The sequence below is a fragment of the Physeter macrocephalus genome, chromosome 14 (assembly GCF_002837175.3).
Source record: "Physeter macrocephalus isolate SW-GA chromosome 14, ASM283717v5, whole genome shotgun sequence".
NCBI classification, from domain to species: Eukaryota; Metazoa; Chordata; class Mammalia; order Artiodactyla; family Physeteridae; genus Physeter; species Physeter macrocephalus.
The window spans coordinates 100,736,774-100,753,679 of record NC_041227.1 but is presented as its reverse complement, the minus strand read 5'-3'; the positions used below and the strand labels follow the sequence as shown (position 1 = coordinate 100,753,679).

The 16,906-nt window shown below is 37.5% G+C and overlaps 1 protein-coding gene across 1 annotated transcript in view; it reads right to left on the bottom strand.

The window, feature by feature from the left end:
- Positions 1-1,527: 1,527 nt before the first annotated feature.
- APPBP2 (amyloid beta precursor protein binding protein 2) overlaps positions 1,528-16,906 on the bottom strand; it is a 72,137-nt gene continuing 56,758 nt past the window's right edge. The window contains exons 8-13 of the mRNA XM_024127636.3: positions 16,692-16,797; positions 15,865-15,989; positions 12,694-12,779; positions 10,793-10,983; positions 9,333-9,498; positions 1,528-6,501 (exon numbers count right to left, since the gene is read on the bottom strand). Coding sequence (XP_023983404.1) covers positions 6,248-6,501; positions 9,333-9,498; positions 10,793-10,983; positions 12,694-12,779; positions 15,865-15,989; positions 16,692-16,797 — 928 coding nt within the window. The 3' untranslated portion in view covers positions 1,528-6,247. The remainder of the gene's footprint in view (positions 6,502-9,332; positions 9,499-10,792; positions 10,984-12,693; positions 12,780-15,864; positions 15,990-16,691; positions 16,798-16,906) is intronic.

Below are 16,906 nucleotides of genomic sequence, written 5' to 3'. Positions count from 1 at the left end.
TCCTCAACGGGAGAGGCCACAACAGTGAGAGGCCCGCGTACCGCAAAAAAAAAAAAAAAATCAGGTACTGTCTGGAAGCGATCACATTCTTTTCAAACTTTATATATCCTGTCTGGCTTAACTATTTTATGCAGTTGTCCAGAAATTTTTAAAAATTGTGGGGACTCATAAAACTTACCATCTTAACTATTTTTAAGTACACAGTACTGTTAATTATATTCATTGTTGTGCAACTGATCTCCAGAACTCTCATCTTGCAAAACTGAAACTCTACTACACCCATTAATAGCTTCTCCCCATTTTCCTCCCCTCCAGCCTTGACAACCACTCTTCTACTTTCTGACTTCTCTAGATAGCTCATGTAAGTGGAACCATCCAGTATTTACTCGCTCTCCTCTCCCTTTTGTGACTGGCTTATATCAGTTAGCATAATGCCCTCAAAGTTCATCCATGTTGTAGCATGATGGACATTTGGGTTACTTCCACCTTTTGGCTATTGCGAATAATGTTGCTATGAACGGGGGTGTACATATGGTCGTGACAATGGCTTTAACAAAGCTTTAAATAAAATGCTGCATAAGTACCAAGAAGTGGCAACTCAAGCTTTAAGGGAAAGCTTCCCTTGTCCTTTCAGCTCGATGAAGGAGATTTTATGCAAGAAATGGCATTCCATACAACAGAGGAAACAGAATGTTCAAAGTCATGGAGATGTAAAAGGAAAAAAGTTTAAATTCATTCAGTATCACCAGGGAATTCCCTGGTGGTCCAGCAGTAAGGACTCCATGCTTTCACTGTGGAGGGCTGGGTTCAATCCCTGGTCGGGGAACTAAGATCCCGCAAGCCGCACAGCACAGACAAAAACAACAACAAAAAAATTCATTATCACCAAAGGTGGCAGGTGATGAAGTCAGTGCTGACAATTCCAAGTGCAGGTGGGATTTTGTCTAAATGTTGATCAATTTTCTTTGTAATCTTTTAAAATCTCATTTCCTGTAACTAACTGTTTTTGAGTGCTTTAGATTCATGCTGTTTCATGGTGGATTTTTAAAAAGACCTAATGTGACCCCGCCATTCATACGAGGAAATAAAACACAAAGAAGCTTATAATGACATATCTCAAATTCCTACTGTTGAGAGGCAGGGCTTGAACCCTAACCCACACCCAGGGTTTTCTCCATTGTCACCAGCAGAATTTCACCAGGTCTCATCACCCATTCTCAGCCTTTTAGAGTTAGAAGACTAGGAATAAGAGTGGTGTGATTAATACCGTAAAGACCAGAAAGTCCCCTACATTAATGCAGTGCTTATCGTTTCCAAAGTACTTTCACGAGCACCATCTCCAGATGCTGTTACCATGTGTCTTCTCTGCCACACAGCTCACTTCTGTTGAACAAGAACACTGTTGTTCTAGTTCCGACAGTTTCTCTCACACTGTTCTCTAATAAAAAGTCTGTGATGTTTCAACAATCCCAAGTCCCAACCAAAAGTGAGCACAACTAAATTGGAAACATACACTATGAATGCAGGAGCACTATATTTATTAAGTCAATAATTCATTTTTAGCAATACAAGTACAGAATATATCACAATGCTGGTTACAAACATACTTAGTATGGTTTAATGGTTACAAATAATGGTGGGCACTACAAGTTTGTGATAAGGATGACATGAAAGGTCATTCTGACACAATGAAGAATTAATTGCCTTTAAAAAAATCTATCAATGACCTTAGATATTTCTATAGAAATTACTGTGGCACTATTAGTGGGGATTTTCATGTAAAGAATTGATAGTGATTTGCTTTTAATTGTTTCATTAAGAGATTTTTGATTCTATTAAACTAAAATCCCCTGTTGCTTAGTAAAGTATAAAAATAGTACTGACCTGGTAATATTTAATAAAACATAGCATTCATTCACATCATAAAAGTGGAACTAAATTGAAAAGTTTTAGTTACCATGGCAACGTATCTTCCCATAAAAGAAATCTACAGAAATGAGTAATGTTACACAAATGGTACCTGCAAAGTTATTTAGTGATCCAACACTTGTGCACCACAAACCAAGTTTTCTAGATACCTATATATAGCATATATTTTTAATCTTAAATTTTACTTTTGAAAAAAAATGTGCACTTCAAAAAACTCACTAAGGCCACTCATGCTATAGATGCCTAGGACTGTAATTAAAGAATAGCATTATTTTTAAAAATGCCAAAGCACACTCCTTCAGCTCACCAACAGGGTAAAACCAGTTTTCTGCCTAAAACATTCCTGAGATTTGTGGACAATACAACTACTAGTGTTCAAGCTGGAGATTAATTCAAATGTCAGATAAAAAAAGGAATTTTCTAGCAAGAACTGAGGTCCTCCAAAGCCAAGAGGTGAAATATACATGTTAATTCTTAAAGCAAAAATAAAACTCTAAAGACGTTTTTACTTATAAATAAGTATTTTTCCAGTAGTAACTTTGCCATCCAGAAACAGAACAGTTTGGAAGCAGCAAGGCTACAAATTCAGGGGAAAAAGACAACAAAACTGAGTAGCAGTTAATACAGGTATCCTCCGCTTTCTGAAAGTTCACTTTATGCTACTTTGCTTTTATGAAAGACCTACATTAGCACCTGTTTTCGCTAACCGAAAAAAATCCAAAAGGATCTTCACTCTTATGAAAAAAGGTGAAAAGCAAAAATAGCATTCAGCGCTTGTTTTGCAGACAGCTGTTATAGAGGCAGTGGCACCCTGAGCAAGAGTGGCACTGCCAAGCTCCTCCCCTAGAACCACGCTCAGTATCTCAGCTTCAAGCCACAACTGTGCGAGTTTCTGTGCTTTACCTCAGTTTATTTTGTGCATCCATTAGCAAGCCATGTCCTAAGGTAACTGCCCCTCTGCTGTTCATCTGTTTTGGCTTAAAGAGGTTTCATGGGAACGCTCTACTTTTGGATAGCGGTGAAAGCCTCTACCTGCTACTCAGCAAACCATTCTTTCAATCTGTAAAGTATGGCCAAAAGCTTCAATCATGTTCTAGGCATGTGTTTACTGTTCAGCATTCTGTCTGCACTATAGGAGCAGCCAAATGGCACTCTCATTATTTATGATTGCAGCCGCTGGACCTAGTTTTCACAATATTATGAACCCTTCTCTAACAGGTTAAGAACAAAGGTCTTTGTCAAATCTTTCATTTTCACAAGTGAAAGCACACCTGTGTGGGGATTACCCCAAAGCAATAATGAGTTCATTTTTTGCTGAACAGAGACAGAAATTTGATGATAATAAGGGTCCTAACGCTTCGGGCAAAGTCAGCTTTGGGGACCCATAAAAATTATGGTCTAAAAAACCCAACTGGCTCTCCTAAACTGAACGTAGGAGTGACCGACCACCTGTGTGGCTCACGAATGTTACAGGGCTCCCAACTTGAGCAGCACCAAACTTTAGGAAAAAGACTGGGTAAGAGAGAAAAAATGAAAGCCAGGAAAGGATGAGACCAAAGGCCCCTTATTTAATATTACTTTGCTGAACTTCCAGAAAAATCTTTTAAGTTGGTCTAGGATTTCTTACACACAACCCCACCATATATAAAAAGTTTGTTCAAGCAATTGGCTATTGTGAGGTAATTTTATTCTTTTGAGATTTTTTCTAACCCCAAAAATCAAGATGATATTTACCTCCCTAACTTATCCTAAACATCCCTACTGAAAGGATAAATCCCACACTTAAAAATTATTAGGGTATTATTCTTCATTAAAACCAGAAATAATAGCACATTAAGTTACATCACTAACAGAAACTGGCAATCTCCCTTCTCAACCTAGAGTGTCTGCATTAAGTCAAAGCATATGGATTTACAGAAAACTACATTAAAGCAGTGGCAATAAGGGGGAACTACCAATAATGACTTTTTTTTTTTAAGAAAAACTGGCTGCCATTTAATATTATCACCCTGTGATCCTAGGCTTCTAAATATCATGTTGCTTTATCACTGAGTGTGAGCTAAGTTGAGTTCAAATTGAATTAGAGAAGATGAGGCCTTAAGTCATTTGCTTGATTTTATCCTAGGAAATGCTATATGTGCACAAAACCAAAAATATAGATTAAAAAAAAAACTTCATATGAAAACATAAGTTTCAAAATATTTATTGAAAAACAATTTACCATGACATTCCTATACCACAAACATACCACAGGACTCTAAATAACCAACAAAAGTATACAAAGCCTATCCTTAAAGTATCTTTGGAGGTATTAAATATATAGGCCCATGAGGATAGAGCTGAGTAACTTAAAAATGTTAGTCCTTGGTCACACAGACTATTTGGTAATTAATAAAGAGGTGCCTCTTGGCATTAGATTGTAATAAACTAGAAGGGGGAGGTGCAGGTGTGCCAATGTACTCTTTTCAAAATTAAAAATAATTTGAGGATTAAACCCAGGTTTCAAAATCACATAGCTATAATCTTAGGGTCTGGGCTTGCTTCATCTCTTTAGGTACCTCCCCTAGTCAACACCCACTTGGGGACTTAAAAACACTGGCTCATAACTAACAAGATGGCAAATAACAGTTTTAAACAAGGCTGTATTTGGGAAGTCCAAAAAAGTGTTTAAAATCAAATTTATCTGAAATCTCCCATTACTTTTTCTGTAGTCAACGTGGTGGACAGTTTAGATTTTTTCCCCCTCCCACCCCAACGTGCCTGTTGAAAGAAAACCAAAATTCAGCACACATCCACTCACCCACAGACCACGCCCAGCATTAGCCAGGAGCAACATCTCTAACAGCCAAGTCATGAACCCCTGAAAATAGGGGGGAAAACCCTGATTCTTAACTATAGAGGCACCAAATAGGCCACTATAATAAGAACTGAGGTAACAGCAAAAGACCTTTTTTGTTTCTTGGATTGCTACATGTCACAACTTCTCAAATTTGAATATTACCTCAACATTAAATAACCTGACTGGCTTAAAAAAAAAATCAAAACCCAATAAACAGAAAGACAAGTTAGTGAAACAGATATATCATTAGGGGAATCTTTCCACTTGACTCTTGAATTTCAAATAAAATGACCTAGTTGTACTAGTATTTACCATAAACATGAAGGATTTCTAAGAAGACTTGCTGTTTTTCGGAATTCATTTTTCCATTAATCCCCATAAACCACACAGTAACCTATAATTCCCATCTGGACAAGAGCTATTTCATGACTCTTAGCCAATATACTTGCTAACTGTGTTGCTTATTAGGGTAACACTTAAAATGAGGGAGATGGCTGCAGCAGATATTTATAGACTTGCTTATGGCATTGCCATCTGTGTACCTTGACTAAAATATGCCACTGAAATTGCCAAATTTCCCTAGTTTGGTGTCTATTACATGAATATAATTTTTGCATGATCACTTTTCATTATACATCTAAATGAAATCATTCTACTGATAAAAGTATAGGCAGGGGCTAAAATAATAATCTAAAGCCTCTGGTCCAAATAACCCCTTTCTACATTAGGCTGGTCCTTTTCAGATCCTCCTGGTCCTGTTAGCAAACGCTATCAGAGCATCTTGCATTTTTGTACCCCAAAAAAACACAACAAAACCAAAACAACCAAAGAGTTAAAACTGCTGGTTTATCAGCTTTCCTGTTACTTACAGATCAACACTGGTCCAGTTCAGATGAATCTGACAGTCCTTCCCTTGTAATAGAGCTCTGGAGTGGTTGTATCCACTTCTCTGGGTAAGGTAGCCAAACCTAAGTCTGGATGTCCCTCTTCTATTAGTACTTGTGTTAACTTTTCTATACTGCATATAAAGATTTTCCCCATAAAATTTCTTTACAATACAGTATTGAATACCTCCTCAAGGAAGAATTATATGTTAAAAAGTTGTTAAAATCATCCTTACATAATAAGAATGCAACTCTTTTAAACTCTTAAATAGTTTTATTTAGGGGTTCTTTTTTTCTTTCAGGCTTTCTGCAAAATGAATTATTTTTTAAAAAGAAAAAAAAATTCCTGTTGTTTGTTCTACTAGGTTGAAAATATGGGCCAGATTACTTATACATGCGGTACATGCTGAATATAACTGAATATATGCTTATTCCTACGGACACTCTGCAAGATAGGGATCACCCAAATAGGGTCAATGGACTGGACCAGTGTTTCAATGCAAATTCCAGCCCCAAAAAACAACATGGTTTTGATTTCACAGTATGAATTCCCTGGAATCTGGGAAAAGGTAAATTAGTTAACTGAGGTCCTCCCTCAGCAGCTCGGTCCCTCAACATTCTGAGAAATCAGGAAGGACTGCACCACTTCTTCAGTGGACTGGGGGCTGGTGTTGACATCTTCTAGAGCATCGGTCACTGAATACTGCCGATCTCGCAGCCGGTTCCAGTTAGACAGAACATTGTGATATTCAAACACTTTCTCATAATTTCCAACGGAGTTGTAAAGTTTAATGAGACCTCGGTAATCATATTCTAGTCCACTGTAGCCTTCACCAAAAAGTTTCTTCCCTGAAAGTAAACAGAAAAAGAAAGAAAACTCAAATAAATAATGAAATAACAAGTAGTTTCCACAACACAAGCTCAGTTCTTTAAAACAAGGTGGCTTCGTTTTATTCCCTTAAAAGGAATAGATTCAATTCTTTTATCAGCATTCACCAACATAGTCCTACCCATAATCTACCTCTAAGACTTAAAAGAGATCTAAAGAATGGCAGCACCTTCAACAGTAGAAAAATACACATGCACAAGGCTATTTATTACAGCATTGTTTATAAGTGCGAAATATTAGAAACAAATGAAGATTTGTTTCAATCAACTATGGAACATCCACTCAACTATGGAACATCCATTCAAGGCATACTATGCAGCTATAAACAGGGGAGGGAGCTCCCAGCTCTTTATGAACTGACATGGAGTCATTTATAGGGTATACTGTTAAGTTAAAAAAAAAAAGTAAAGTACAAAAAAGTACCAAGAGTTTGCCACCTTTTATGTATAAAAGGGAAAATAAAATATTTATGTATCTGAACATTTGTGCAAAAAGATACACAGAAAATATGGGACTTCCAGGATTGAGCAAGGTAATATATTACAGATAATCAGCAATCTCACATACATGGATATATGATTTATTGGCAAAGGTAGCACAGCAGAGGGGAAAGGAGAGTCTTTTGAAAAAATGGTCCTGGTCAACTGTATATCCATACGGAGGGAAAAAAAGGCGCGGGCTGGGGGGATTTGATCTCTACCTTACACCATAAACAAAAATCACTTTCAGGACTGTGGATCTAAATGTGAATGGTAAAATAAAGTTTCCAGAAGATAATCTTCCAAAAGAGTATCTCCATGACTTTGGGGTAGGAAAAGATTTCCTAAACATAATATAAAAAGTGTTAACCATAAAAAAAAAGAGCAATATTTGATTACATTAAAATCTAAGAACTTCTGTTCTTTGAAAGGCACAATTAAGAAATAAGAAGTAGGGACTTTCCTGGTGGCGCAGTGGGTTAAGACTCCATGCTCCCAATGCAGGGGGCCTGGGTTTGATCCCTGGTTAGGGAACTATATCCCACATGCATGCTGCAACCAAGAGTTGGCACGCGGACTTCCCTGGTGGTGCAGGGGTTAAGAATCCGCCTGCCAATGCACGGGACACGGGTTCGAGCCCTGGTCCGGGAAGAACCCACATGCCGCAGAGCAACTTAGCCCATGCACCACAACTACTGAGCCTGCGCTCTAGAGCCCGCGAGCCACAACTACTGAAGCCCGTGTGCCGACAGCCCATGCTCTGCAACAAGAGAAGCCACCTCGATGAGAAGCCCATGCACTGCAACGAAGAGTAGCCCCCACTCGCCGCAACTAGAGAAAGCCTGCGCGCAGTAACAAAGACCCAACGCAGCCATAAATAAATAAATAAATAAAAATTTAAAAAAATTTAAAAAAGACAGAGCTTGCACACCACAACTAAGGAGCCCGCCTGCCGCAACTAAGACCCGGTACAACCAATCAAAAAAGTAAGAAAGGGAGGGAGGGAGGGAGGGAGGAAGGAAGGAAGAAGCAGTAGAGTGAGAGTTATTTGCAACACATTTAACCAACAGATACATCCAAAGTATATAAAGAACTTCTATAGGGCTTCCCTGGTGGCGCAGTGGTTGCGCGTCCGCCTGCCGATGCAGGGGGACCGGGCTCGCGCCCCGGACTGGGAGGATCCCACGTGCCGCGGAGCGGCTGCGCCCGTAAAAGAACTTCTATAAACCAATAAGAAAATGACAGACAAGTCAATATAAAAATGGGGAAGAGGGCTTCCCTGGTGGCGCAGTGGTTGCGCGTCCGCCTGCCGATGCAGGGGAACTGGGTTCGCGCCCCGGTCTGGGAGGATCCCACATGCCGTGGAGCGGCTGGGCCCGTGAGCCATGGCCGCTGAGCCTGCGCGTCCGGAGCCTGTGCTCCGCAACGGGAGAGGCCACAACAGAGGGAGGCCCGCATACCACAAAAAAAAAAAAAAAAAAAAAAAATGGGGAAGAGTTTTAACAGGCACAACATTCAGATGATGACCACAGTATCTTATTTTGTAATAGGGCTGAACTGAAAACAATTCAAATGTTCCAAATATCCATTAACAGTAGAATGGATTAAATAATGATATACTAATCCAATACAATATTACACGGCACTGGAAATTAACAAGCAACAGTGATATGAACAACACAGATGTATCTCACAATTGATGTCCACCAAAAGAAACCAGGTGTATAAACATATACATTGTATGATTTCATTTATATCAAGTTAAAAAACAGGTAAACTGGGTCTATGTTAAAATCAAAAGAAGGGAGAGGATGGGCTGAGGGTAGTGTTTACACGAATATTTAAAAATAACTACTTTTGCCTTTACTTGACACTCTACTGTCATATTTCTTACCAGTGGCTTCAACATCAATAAATAATCTTTAGCAAAATGTTTCAGATGATTTGAGTGGTTCCTGGATATCCTTAGCAGCTCTAAACTCATTAAGTCTTAATAATAACACTTCCCTATACAACATATAAGACATGTTGATCTCTAATCAACTGACTAAGAAATTTTTTTTTTTTTTTTTTTTTTTTTTTTTTTTTGCGGTACGCAGGCCTCTCACTGACGTGGCCTCTCCCGTTGCGGAGCACAGGCTCCGGACGCGCAAGCTCAGCGGCCATGGCTCACGGGCCCAGCCGCTCCGTGGCATGTGGGATCCTCCCAGACCGGGGCACGAACCCAGATCCCCTGCATCGGCAGGCGGACTCTCAACCACTGCGCCACCAGGGAAGCCCCAACTGACTAAGAAAATTTTAAAGTAACTTACCAATTGCTATAGATCGCAAATAAAGTTTCTCAGCATTTTCATACTGATTCATGTCATAATTGTATAAAGAAGCCAGATGTCCCACTGAAAGGGCTACTTCATAATCTTCTTGACCAAGAAGTTGCTCTTTAATCTGAATTGCTTTGATGTGCATTTCTTCCGCTTCCTGAAAAATAATTAAGCTGTATTAACCATTAGATTATACTTTTTCTTATGTCAACAATTCTTACCCCATGAGTAAGATTCTTCTAAATGCCAAAGACGTCTTATGGATGGCATAAGGTAATCTGATCAGAGAACATGCTATATTCTTCCCAAAGTTGCCTATGGGAAGCCTTACTGGTTTGGGGAAGCTGTGCACATAAGCTGATGAAAGTAATAGTGTCCTATACCAAAATGACAAAAGAAAACCTGTCCTTGTAATAAAAAATTGTTAGAAGAAATTAATATCAAAATATTCTAAAAAGAAAATTTCTTCTTTCAGTTAATACACTCCAAAATTTAACTGAACCTTGTTAAGAAACTCTACACTATAGTATGTTATTTTACATAGAAGTACACTTTATTTTATTTTTTTGAAGTTTTGACAATTTTTATTCCAACAAACCAAACTCAGGTTAATTGAGGAATGTGTAAACTGATTTTTAGACAAAAATGAAAGTCTTAAGCAGCAACTCTCATCCCTTCCTTATTGTGACCCTGTAATGGACAATAATAAGAATCTATAACCCAAAATTCTAAAAGGGAACTAAATTCAGTAAATTTTTATCACTACAATTAATAACAGTTGCAATATCTTATATTTCTTGCATACCTACTATGTGTCAGGCATTCTGCTAAGTGCTGTACTTAAACTACTAGCTAACAGCTATGTTTTAAGTCTAACTATAATAACTGTTTTAGTCTTTATGGTTTGATATATTTATTTTTCTAAGGTCTGTATTTTTGAATTTTATTTATATTTTGACTGTCTTTTTAAAAGAATTTATTTATTTTTATTTATTTATGATTTTTGGCTGCGGTGGGTCTTTGTTGCTGCGCATGGGCTTTCTCTAGTTGTGGCGAGTGGAGGCTACTCTTCATTGCAGTGCGCGGGCTTCTCAATGCAGTGGCCGCTCTTGTTGCGGAGAATGGGCTCTAGGCGCGCAGGCTTCAGTAGTTGTGGCTCACGGGCTTAGCTGCTCCGCAGCACGTGGGATCTTCCTGGACCAGGGCTCGAACCTGTGTCCCTTGCATTGGCAGGTGGATTCTTAACCACTGCGCCACTAGGGAAGTCCCTGTCATTTTATACTAGCCATTTTCTCAATTCTTATGTGAAATAATGTAGGAATATAATAAATGTATACATTATTTAAGATTACTAAAGAAGCATTATTTAAGATTTATTTATTATTTAAGATTATACTTTATTACCTAGGATTATTTAGAGAGAGAAAAATATAGTAAAACGTGCTTCTAACCTTAAATTTTCTCATTGACTGATAAAGTCTTCCAAGGTTTCCATAGTGTTTTGCAGTCTGTACATTAAATTCCCCAAAAGCTTTTTTAGCTAGCTGGAGTGAAGACAGGTGCAAATCATGAGCTTCTTGAAGCAACCTCTGTTCAGTTTCTTTATTATGACAGTCAATTGCAATCTCCTCTAAAATAAGTGCTGAATAAGAAGGCAATAAAATTAGTGCATTTCCAAACCATGTATCAAAGCTAATCAGAACATAAAATTTAAAACTAAATTTTACAAATGTTAGTTGTATATACTTATATATGCTTATGGTTTAGAACCATAAACCATGTCCCATAACACAGAACTGGTAAAAATGAAAGTATTCCATTTTAATGAAAAAATACACTTTTGGGGTCATTCTATTTTGCACAGTATAATGAATTTCAAATTTAAGAAAAACAATGGTATACAACAAATTATTTTGCAGAATTACTCTCTATTTTACCAGACCTGTTATGCTTTGCTGATGTGAATTTGTTGTTTAAGCAAATACAAGGCAGACAAGAATAAAGAGGCAAATTTTTTAAAGTTGTGAAAAAGTTGTCTAGGAGTACCTAAGCACTGCTGAAAATTTTGAAACCACACTTTGTAAATTATATAACCTTTAACCAAATACAACTAAAAGAACTGGTTTCCTCCTACCTCATTTGACCAATCAAACCAGGCAAGAAGATAATTTAACTTCAAAGTCCCATTCAAGACCCTCAAATTCCATTTAAAGTCTTAAAAACACATATTCTTTTACCAGGCAATTTTATTTCTAGGAAAATTGTCCATGTGCACAAAAGTAAAAAGAGATTTAGTTCACTGTAGCATTTTTAAAGAACAAAAGGTTAAAAAACAATTTAAAGGTCCAATAAGACAGGTGAGGCTAAGAACATTAGAAAAAAAATATACCTTACAGGTACTGAAATGGGAAAATGTTGATAATATATTAATTGAACAAAGCAGATTATAGAACTAAAAAAAATTATTCACTCATTTCAGTATTTGAAGAAAGAAAAGTCTAAAAAAAGATTCACCAAAATGTTGATTCTGGATTGATGAGATTTCAGGTAACTTAATTTTTTCTCTTTTCTAACTTTTAATTTTTGACATTAATCATGTATTACTTGCATGACTTTAAAAATGCAAACCTAGAGGGGAGGTAAAACCCAGTTCCAGAATTAAGGTAAAAGTTATCCAACATGCATGGAATTACCACATGGGTGACCCAATCATGTTGGCAAAATGAAAGCCTTGGTAGTGATTTGCAGAAGAGTTAATTAGAAAAGAAGAAAGTGGTATGTGGTAAGAGCCTTACAACATTAAGGGTAACCTGATATGAAACTGAGTTTCAGAAGCTTGCATGATAAAACTGAAGGTATGAGAAAAACCCATCTTCAGTTTCCTATCCATGTCACTGCACAGTAATAATTTGTGATTCTTCCATCCCCTCCTCAAAAGAAAGGACTGAATGAATGAATGAATGAGTGAAAGGAAAGAGAGGAAGGAAGGTAGGAAAAGGTAAAGAAAGAGGCAAAAGAAATGTATTCTGGCCTATTAACAATGCTATATGAGAGAAGTGAACAATCTTTCATTATGAACCACTGTAAATTCTTAGAGTTGTAGGCAAATACTTTAAATCAGTGAATTGGCTATTTTAGTAATATGCAGTCTAATCCTGAGGAAATAAACAAATACCCCTATTTTATACCATATACCATCTATTTTAAAGTATCAGAGAGTAGACATCTATTATAACTGACAGCGAAGGAAATCTTTAAAAATATATATATATACATATATACATACATACATATATATATATATATATATATATATATATATATATATATGAGACTAGATTACAAAGGGTACCTTTCACCCTCTTTGAAGAAGCCAAAAGAAGATGATCTTCAGGTAGGATGTGGGTAATGATACCAATAGCTCTTTCTGCATGAAATCTGCAATACAGATAGATATACTCTGGCATTTCTTTTCTTTTAAGTTACAAATAATTTAAGCATTTATAAAAATCACAATTTATAATATAATACTGAGAGAATTTCTAAAACTATCTGTGGAAAAGGACCAGTTTTTTGTTTGTTTTGAAGTTCCAATCTTTTGTAGACTGAACTTTTAAACATCCAGTGGATTCCCATCTCCCTCAGAATCAACTGTGAAGTTGCTATCACAGCCTGTAAGGCTCAATATAATATGATCTTTCACTGGGCTACCTCTCTGACCTCATCTCCTACCATTCTCAGAAACAATCCCCTCTTTTCCTTCCAGGCACACAGGAACTGCAGTTTTCTGAACACGTAAAGCACGTGCTCACCTATGACTCTTGCACTCGCTTTACTGTCTCTCTGTAATGGCTGTCCCCTGAATATCCACATGGCTTACCCTCACTGAAGTCTTTCCAGACCAGCCTATAAAAAAGACCCTAAAAAAATCTACCATCACTCTTTAAACTCTTAGCTTATTTTATTCTGCTTCATAGCATGTATTCTCACCTGACATGTTTGGTTATTTGTTCATGGCCCATCTCGTCAAACAGAAGGCAAGCTGTTTGTCTATTTTATCTGCCAGATCCTCTCAAACAACTCCATGCCTTCTATTCTCATCTTCCAGGTAATCATTAATTTTCTCAGATCTGTCTTCCAATTCACTGTCTCTTTAGTTGTGTCTAATCTGCTGTTTAACTTGTCTACTGAGTTTTAATGTCAATGACTATTTTCCAATTCCAGCTATTATATAGTTTTTTATACTAAAAGTGCTTATTAAGACAATTCATACCAACACAATTCACCCATTTAAAGTGTACAATTGAAGGTTTTTAGTATATTACAGAGTTATGTACCCATCACAATTAATTTCAGAATATTTTCATCACCTCAGAAAGAAACCTTGTGCCCTTCAGGAGTCACTTCGTTTTCCTCCAACTCCACCAGCCCTAGGCAACCACCAACTTACTTTCTGTTTCTATGTGTTTGCTTGTATCTAGATAGTTCATATAAATGAAATTATACAATATGTGGTCCTTTGTAACTGGCTGCTTTCACTTAGCACAACGTTTTAAAGGTTCATTCATGCTGTAGCATGTATCAGTTGTTTTATTTTTATTTTTTAAATTGAAGTATAGTTGATTTACAATGTTGTGTTAGTTTCAGGTGTATGGCCAAGTGATTCAGCTATACATACATATATATCTATTTTTTTTCAGATTCTTTTTCCCTTATACATTATTACAAAATACTGAGTATAGTTCCCTCAGTTATTTTATTTTTAAATCTGCCTTTTTTTCTTCATCTTCCCTCCAAAATATTACTGATTCCTTCTTTTATATCAGCATCAGCACATTTTTTTTCTGTAAAGGGCCATATAGTAAATATCTCAGATTATGTGGCTACACTCTGTCCCAACTACTCAGCTCTGCTGTTATAGCGTAAAAGCAACCATAAACAATACATGAGTGCATGAGCATTGCTATGTTCCAATAAACCCTTATTTTGCCTTCAGGCCATAGTTTGCCAACGCATTTTACATCTTGAAACATCTAAGAAACCTTACTTTATAGTATCAGCCATAAAGTTCTGTTAACTGATATTTTTAGTGTTCTAATCTTGATCATTATGTCTGCTGACTCACCCATGGGGGAAATGTTCCCTTATTTAAATTTTTTTTTTTTTTTGGTACGCACGCCTCTCCCACTGTTGTGCCCTCTCCCGTTGCAGAGCACAGGCTCTGGACGCGCAGGCTCAGCAGCCATGGCTCACAGGCCCAGCCGCTCCGCGGCATGTGGGATCTTCCCGGACCGGGGCACGAACCCGTTTCCCCTGCATCAGCAGGCGGACTCTCAACCACTGCGCCACCAGGGAAGCCCTAAATATTTTTTATGATGAGTTCATCTCAGGTACAGCTAGATCTATGGGAAGTCTGTATGGCTTGGACGGAAGGTTAATTACTTCCAAGAGTTTTGCATTTTCTCCTGAAAAGCATCCCAGGAGAACTAGCAGTCCCAAAGTGCTTCTTAATGTTTTCCTCAGTTTGGGGGTTCCTGCATGCATGATGCCCAAACACAACGTAGACATCTATAAATTATAAATTCCCCCATGAGGCTCCTTTTTTTTTTTTTCAACTGAGGGCCCAACTTAAGTTGGACAAATTTCCGTGTCACCTCTCTTGCCAGTGGGCAGTTTGTCTACTCTTTCTCCGAGGGTGTAGCCTTGATCTTGGCTTCATGTGAGGGCTTCACCTCTAAGCCACAGCTTCCTATGGGCTAAATGCCTTGTCTCTTAAACCCAGGATTGCTGTTCAACCAAGGTTATAGAAACTTCTAAGCCTTCTAAGCCCTTCCACCCCAGAACACTCATACTGTAGTTCATGCCTACCCTTTTTGGATTTTAGTCCATTACTGGCCCTTGGGGATTTCTTCTCTCTTACAAGCTCAGTTATGCATTTAAAAAGATGATTGTTACATTATTCAGTATTTCTGCATGTTATGAGCAAGTTTTTAGGTTAAGTCTGTCATTTAACCAGACACTACTGTATTAGTCAAAGAAAAATTACTGAAGGAGACACTTAAAAAATAAGTCATAGGGCTTCGCTGGTGGCGCAGTGGTTGGGAGTCCGCCTGCCGGTGCAGGGCACGCGGGTTCGTGCCCGGGTCCGGGAGGATCCCACGTGCCGCGGAGCGGCTGGGCCCGTGAGCCATGGCCGATGAGCCTGCGCGTCCGGAGGCTGTGCTCCGCAACGGGAGAGGCCACAGCAGTGAGAGGCCCGCATACCAAAAAAAAATAATAATAATAAGTCATATTCTATATGGAGATATATGTCTCAACATTAAACCACATAAGATCTAAACAAATGGCTTATAAATTGATATGATTTTAAATGACTTCAAGAACATTTTAGGTATCTTGTTCAAGTTCCAGGAGGATAAATTTAATCCATAAGATACACTGAAAAGTACTGTATTAGGAAAAAACAAAACAAAATATAGCCAACAGTATTTAATCCCTCACTGAAAAGGAAAGTGGAACTTACAGTGCATTGTCAAATTTCCCAGAGCTATACTGGTGAACATAAGAAGAATAAGCCAAGTCTTCATGAGCTGTTGCTACATGGATATTTTTACCACCAAACACTGACTGCCGAATGTCAAGGGCTGCCTGAAAGAGTCATGAGAATAACTGGTAATACTGTGAATCCTTAAAAGACACTACCCAGTTAAATTAAGCATCCTAGTAATTTAAATACATATTCTATATATTCAATCCCATCAGTTTTGAAAAAAGTCCTGCTGTATTTAAATCACAACAGAACATAAAATTCACCTACAGCCTGATTTTCTAAAGAGTAAGTTTGACTTAAAAGGCAATGGCTTAATAATAAAAATCATTCACATGTCTTAGGAATTACATTAGTGTTTTTCTCTATGTCCTCTTCGGAAGTAAACTATAAAATCAAGGATACCTTGTCCAGAGTGATGGCATAACACATCGTTTTCCTGAGACTGACTGAGATAAGGCCTAAAATAATTGCTAACAAGCCTCCTTGCTACTACAAAGGCAGCTATAATGATTTGTGCTAAATCAACAACAAAGACAAGCCATCATCTTGGTAAATGAAAAATGGAAAACTACTCTTAAATACTGACCCACAACCCCCGAACTTTTTTCCTGGACGATTCTCTTTAATTCCTAAAACATTAAGTTTTAAGCCTTGTAGGTATTATTTAGTAAAATAATGGAGTACTATATATGAGGAAGGGCTCAGAAAGAGTTATTTTTAGATAGTGGTTTATAGATCACAAATTACAGGTCAGCAAGTCAATTTAGGTTGAAAGAAAAAAAGTGTAACTATTAACATACCTGATAAATTGCAACAGACTGACAGATATTATCTACATTGAGTAAGTAGAACCCATAATCTAGCAGTGTATCAGAATATTTTGGGTGTTTGGATCCAAAATGATCCCTATAAAAAGATACAAAATTATTAGGATATAAAGTAGAAAGAAACAATTTGAAATGGTATTTTTAATAACAATCACCTACCGTGCCAAATACACAGCATGCTTAATTAA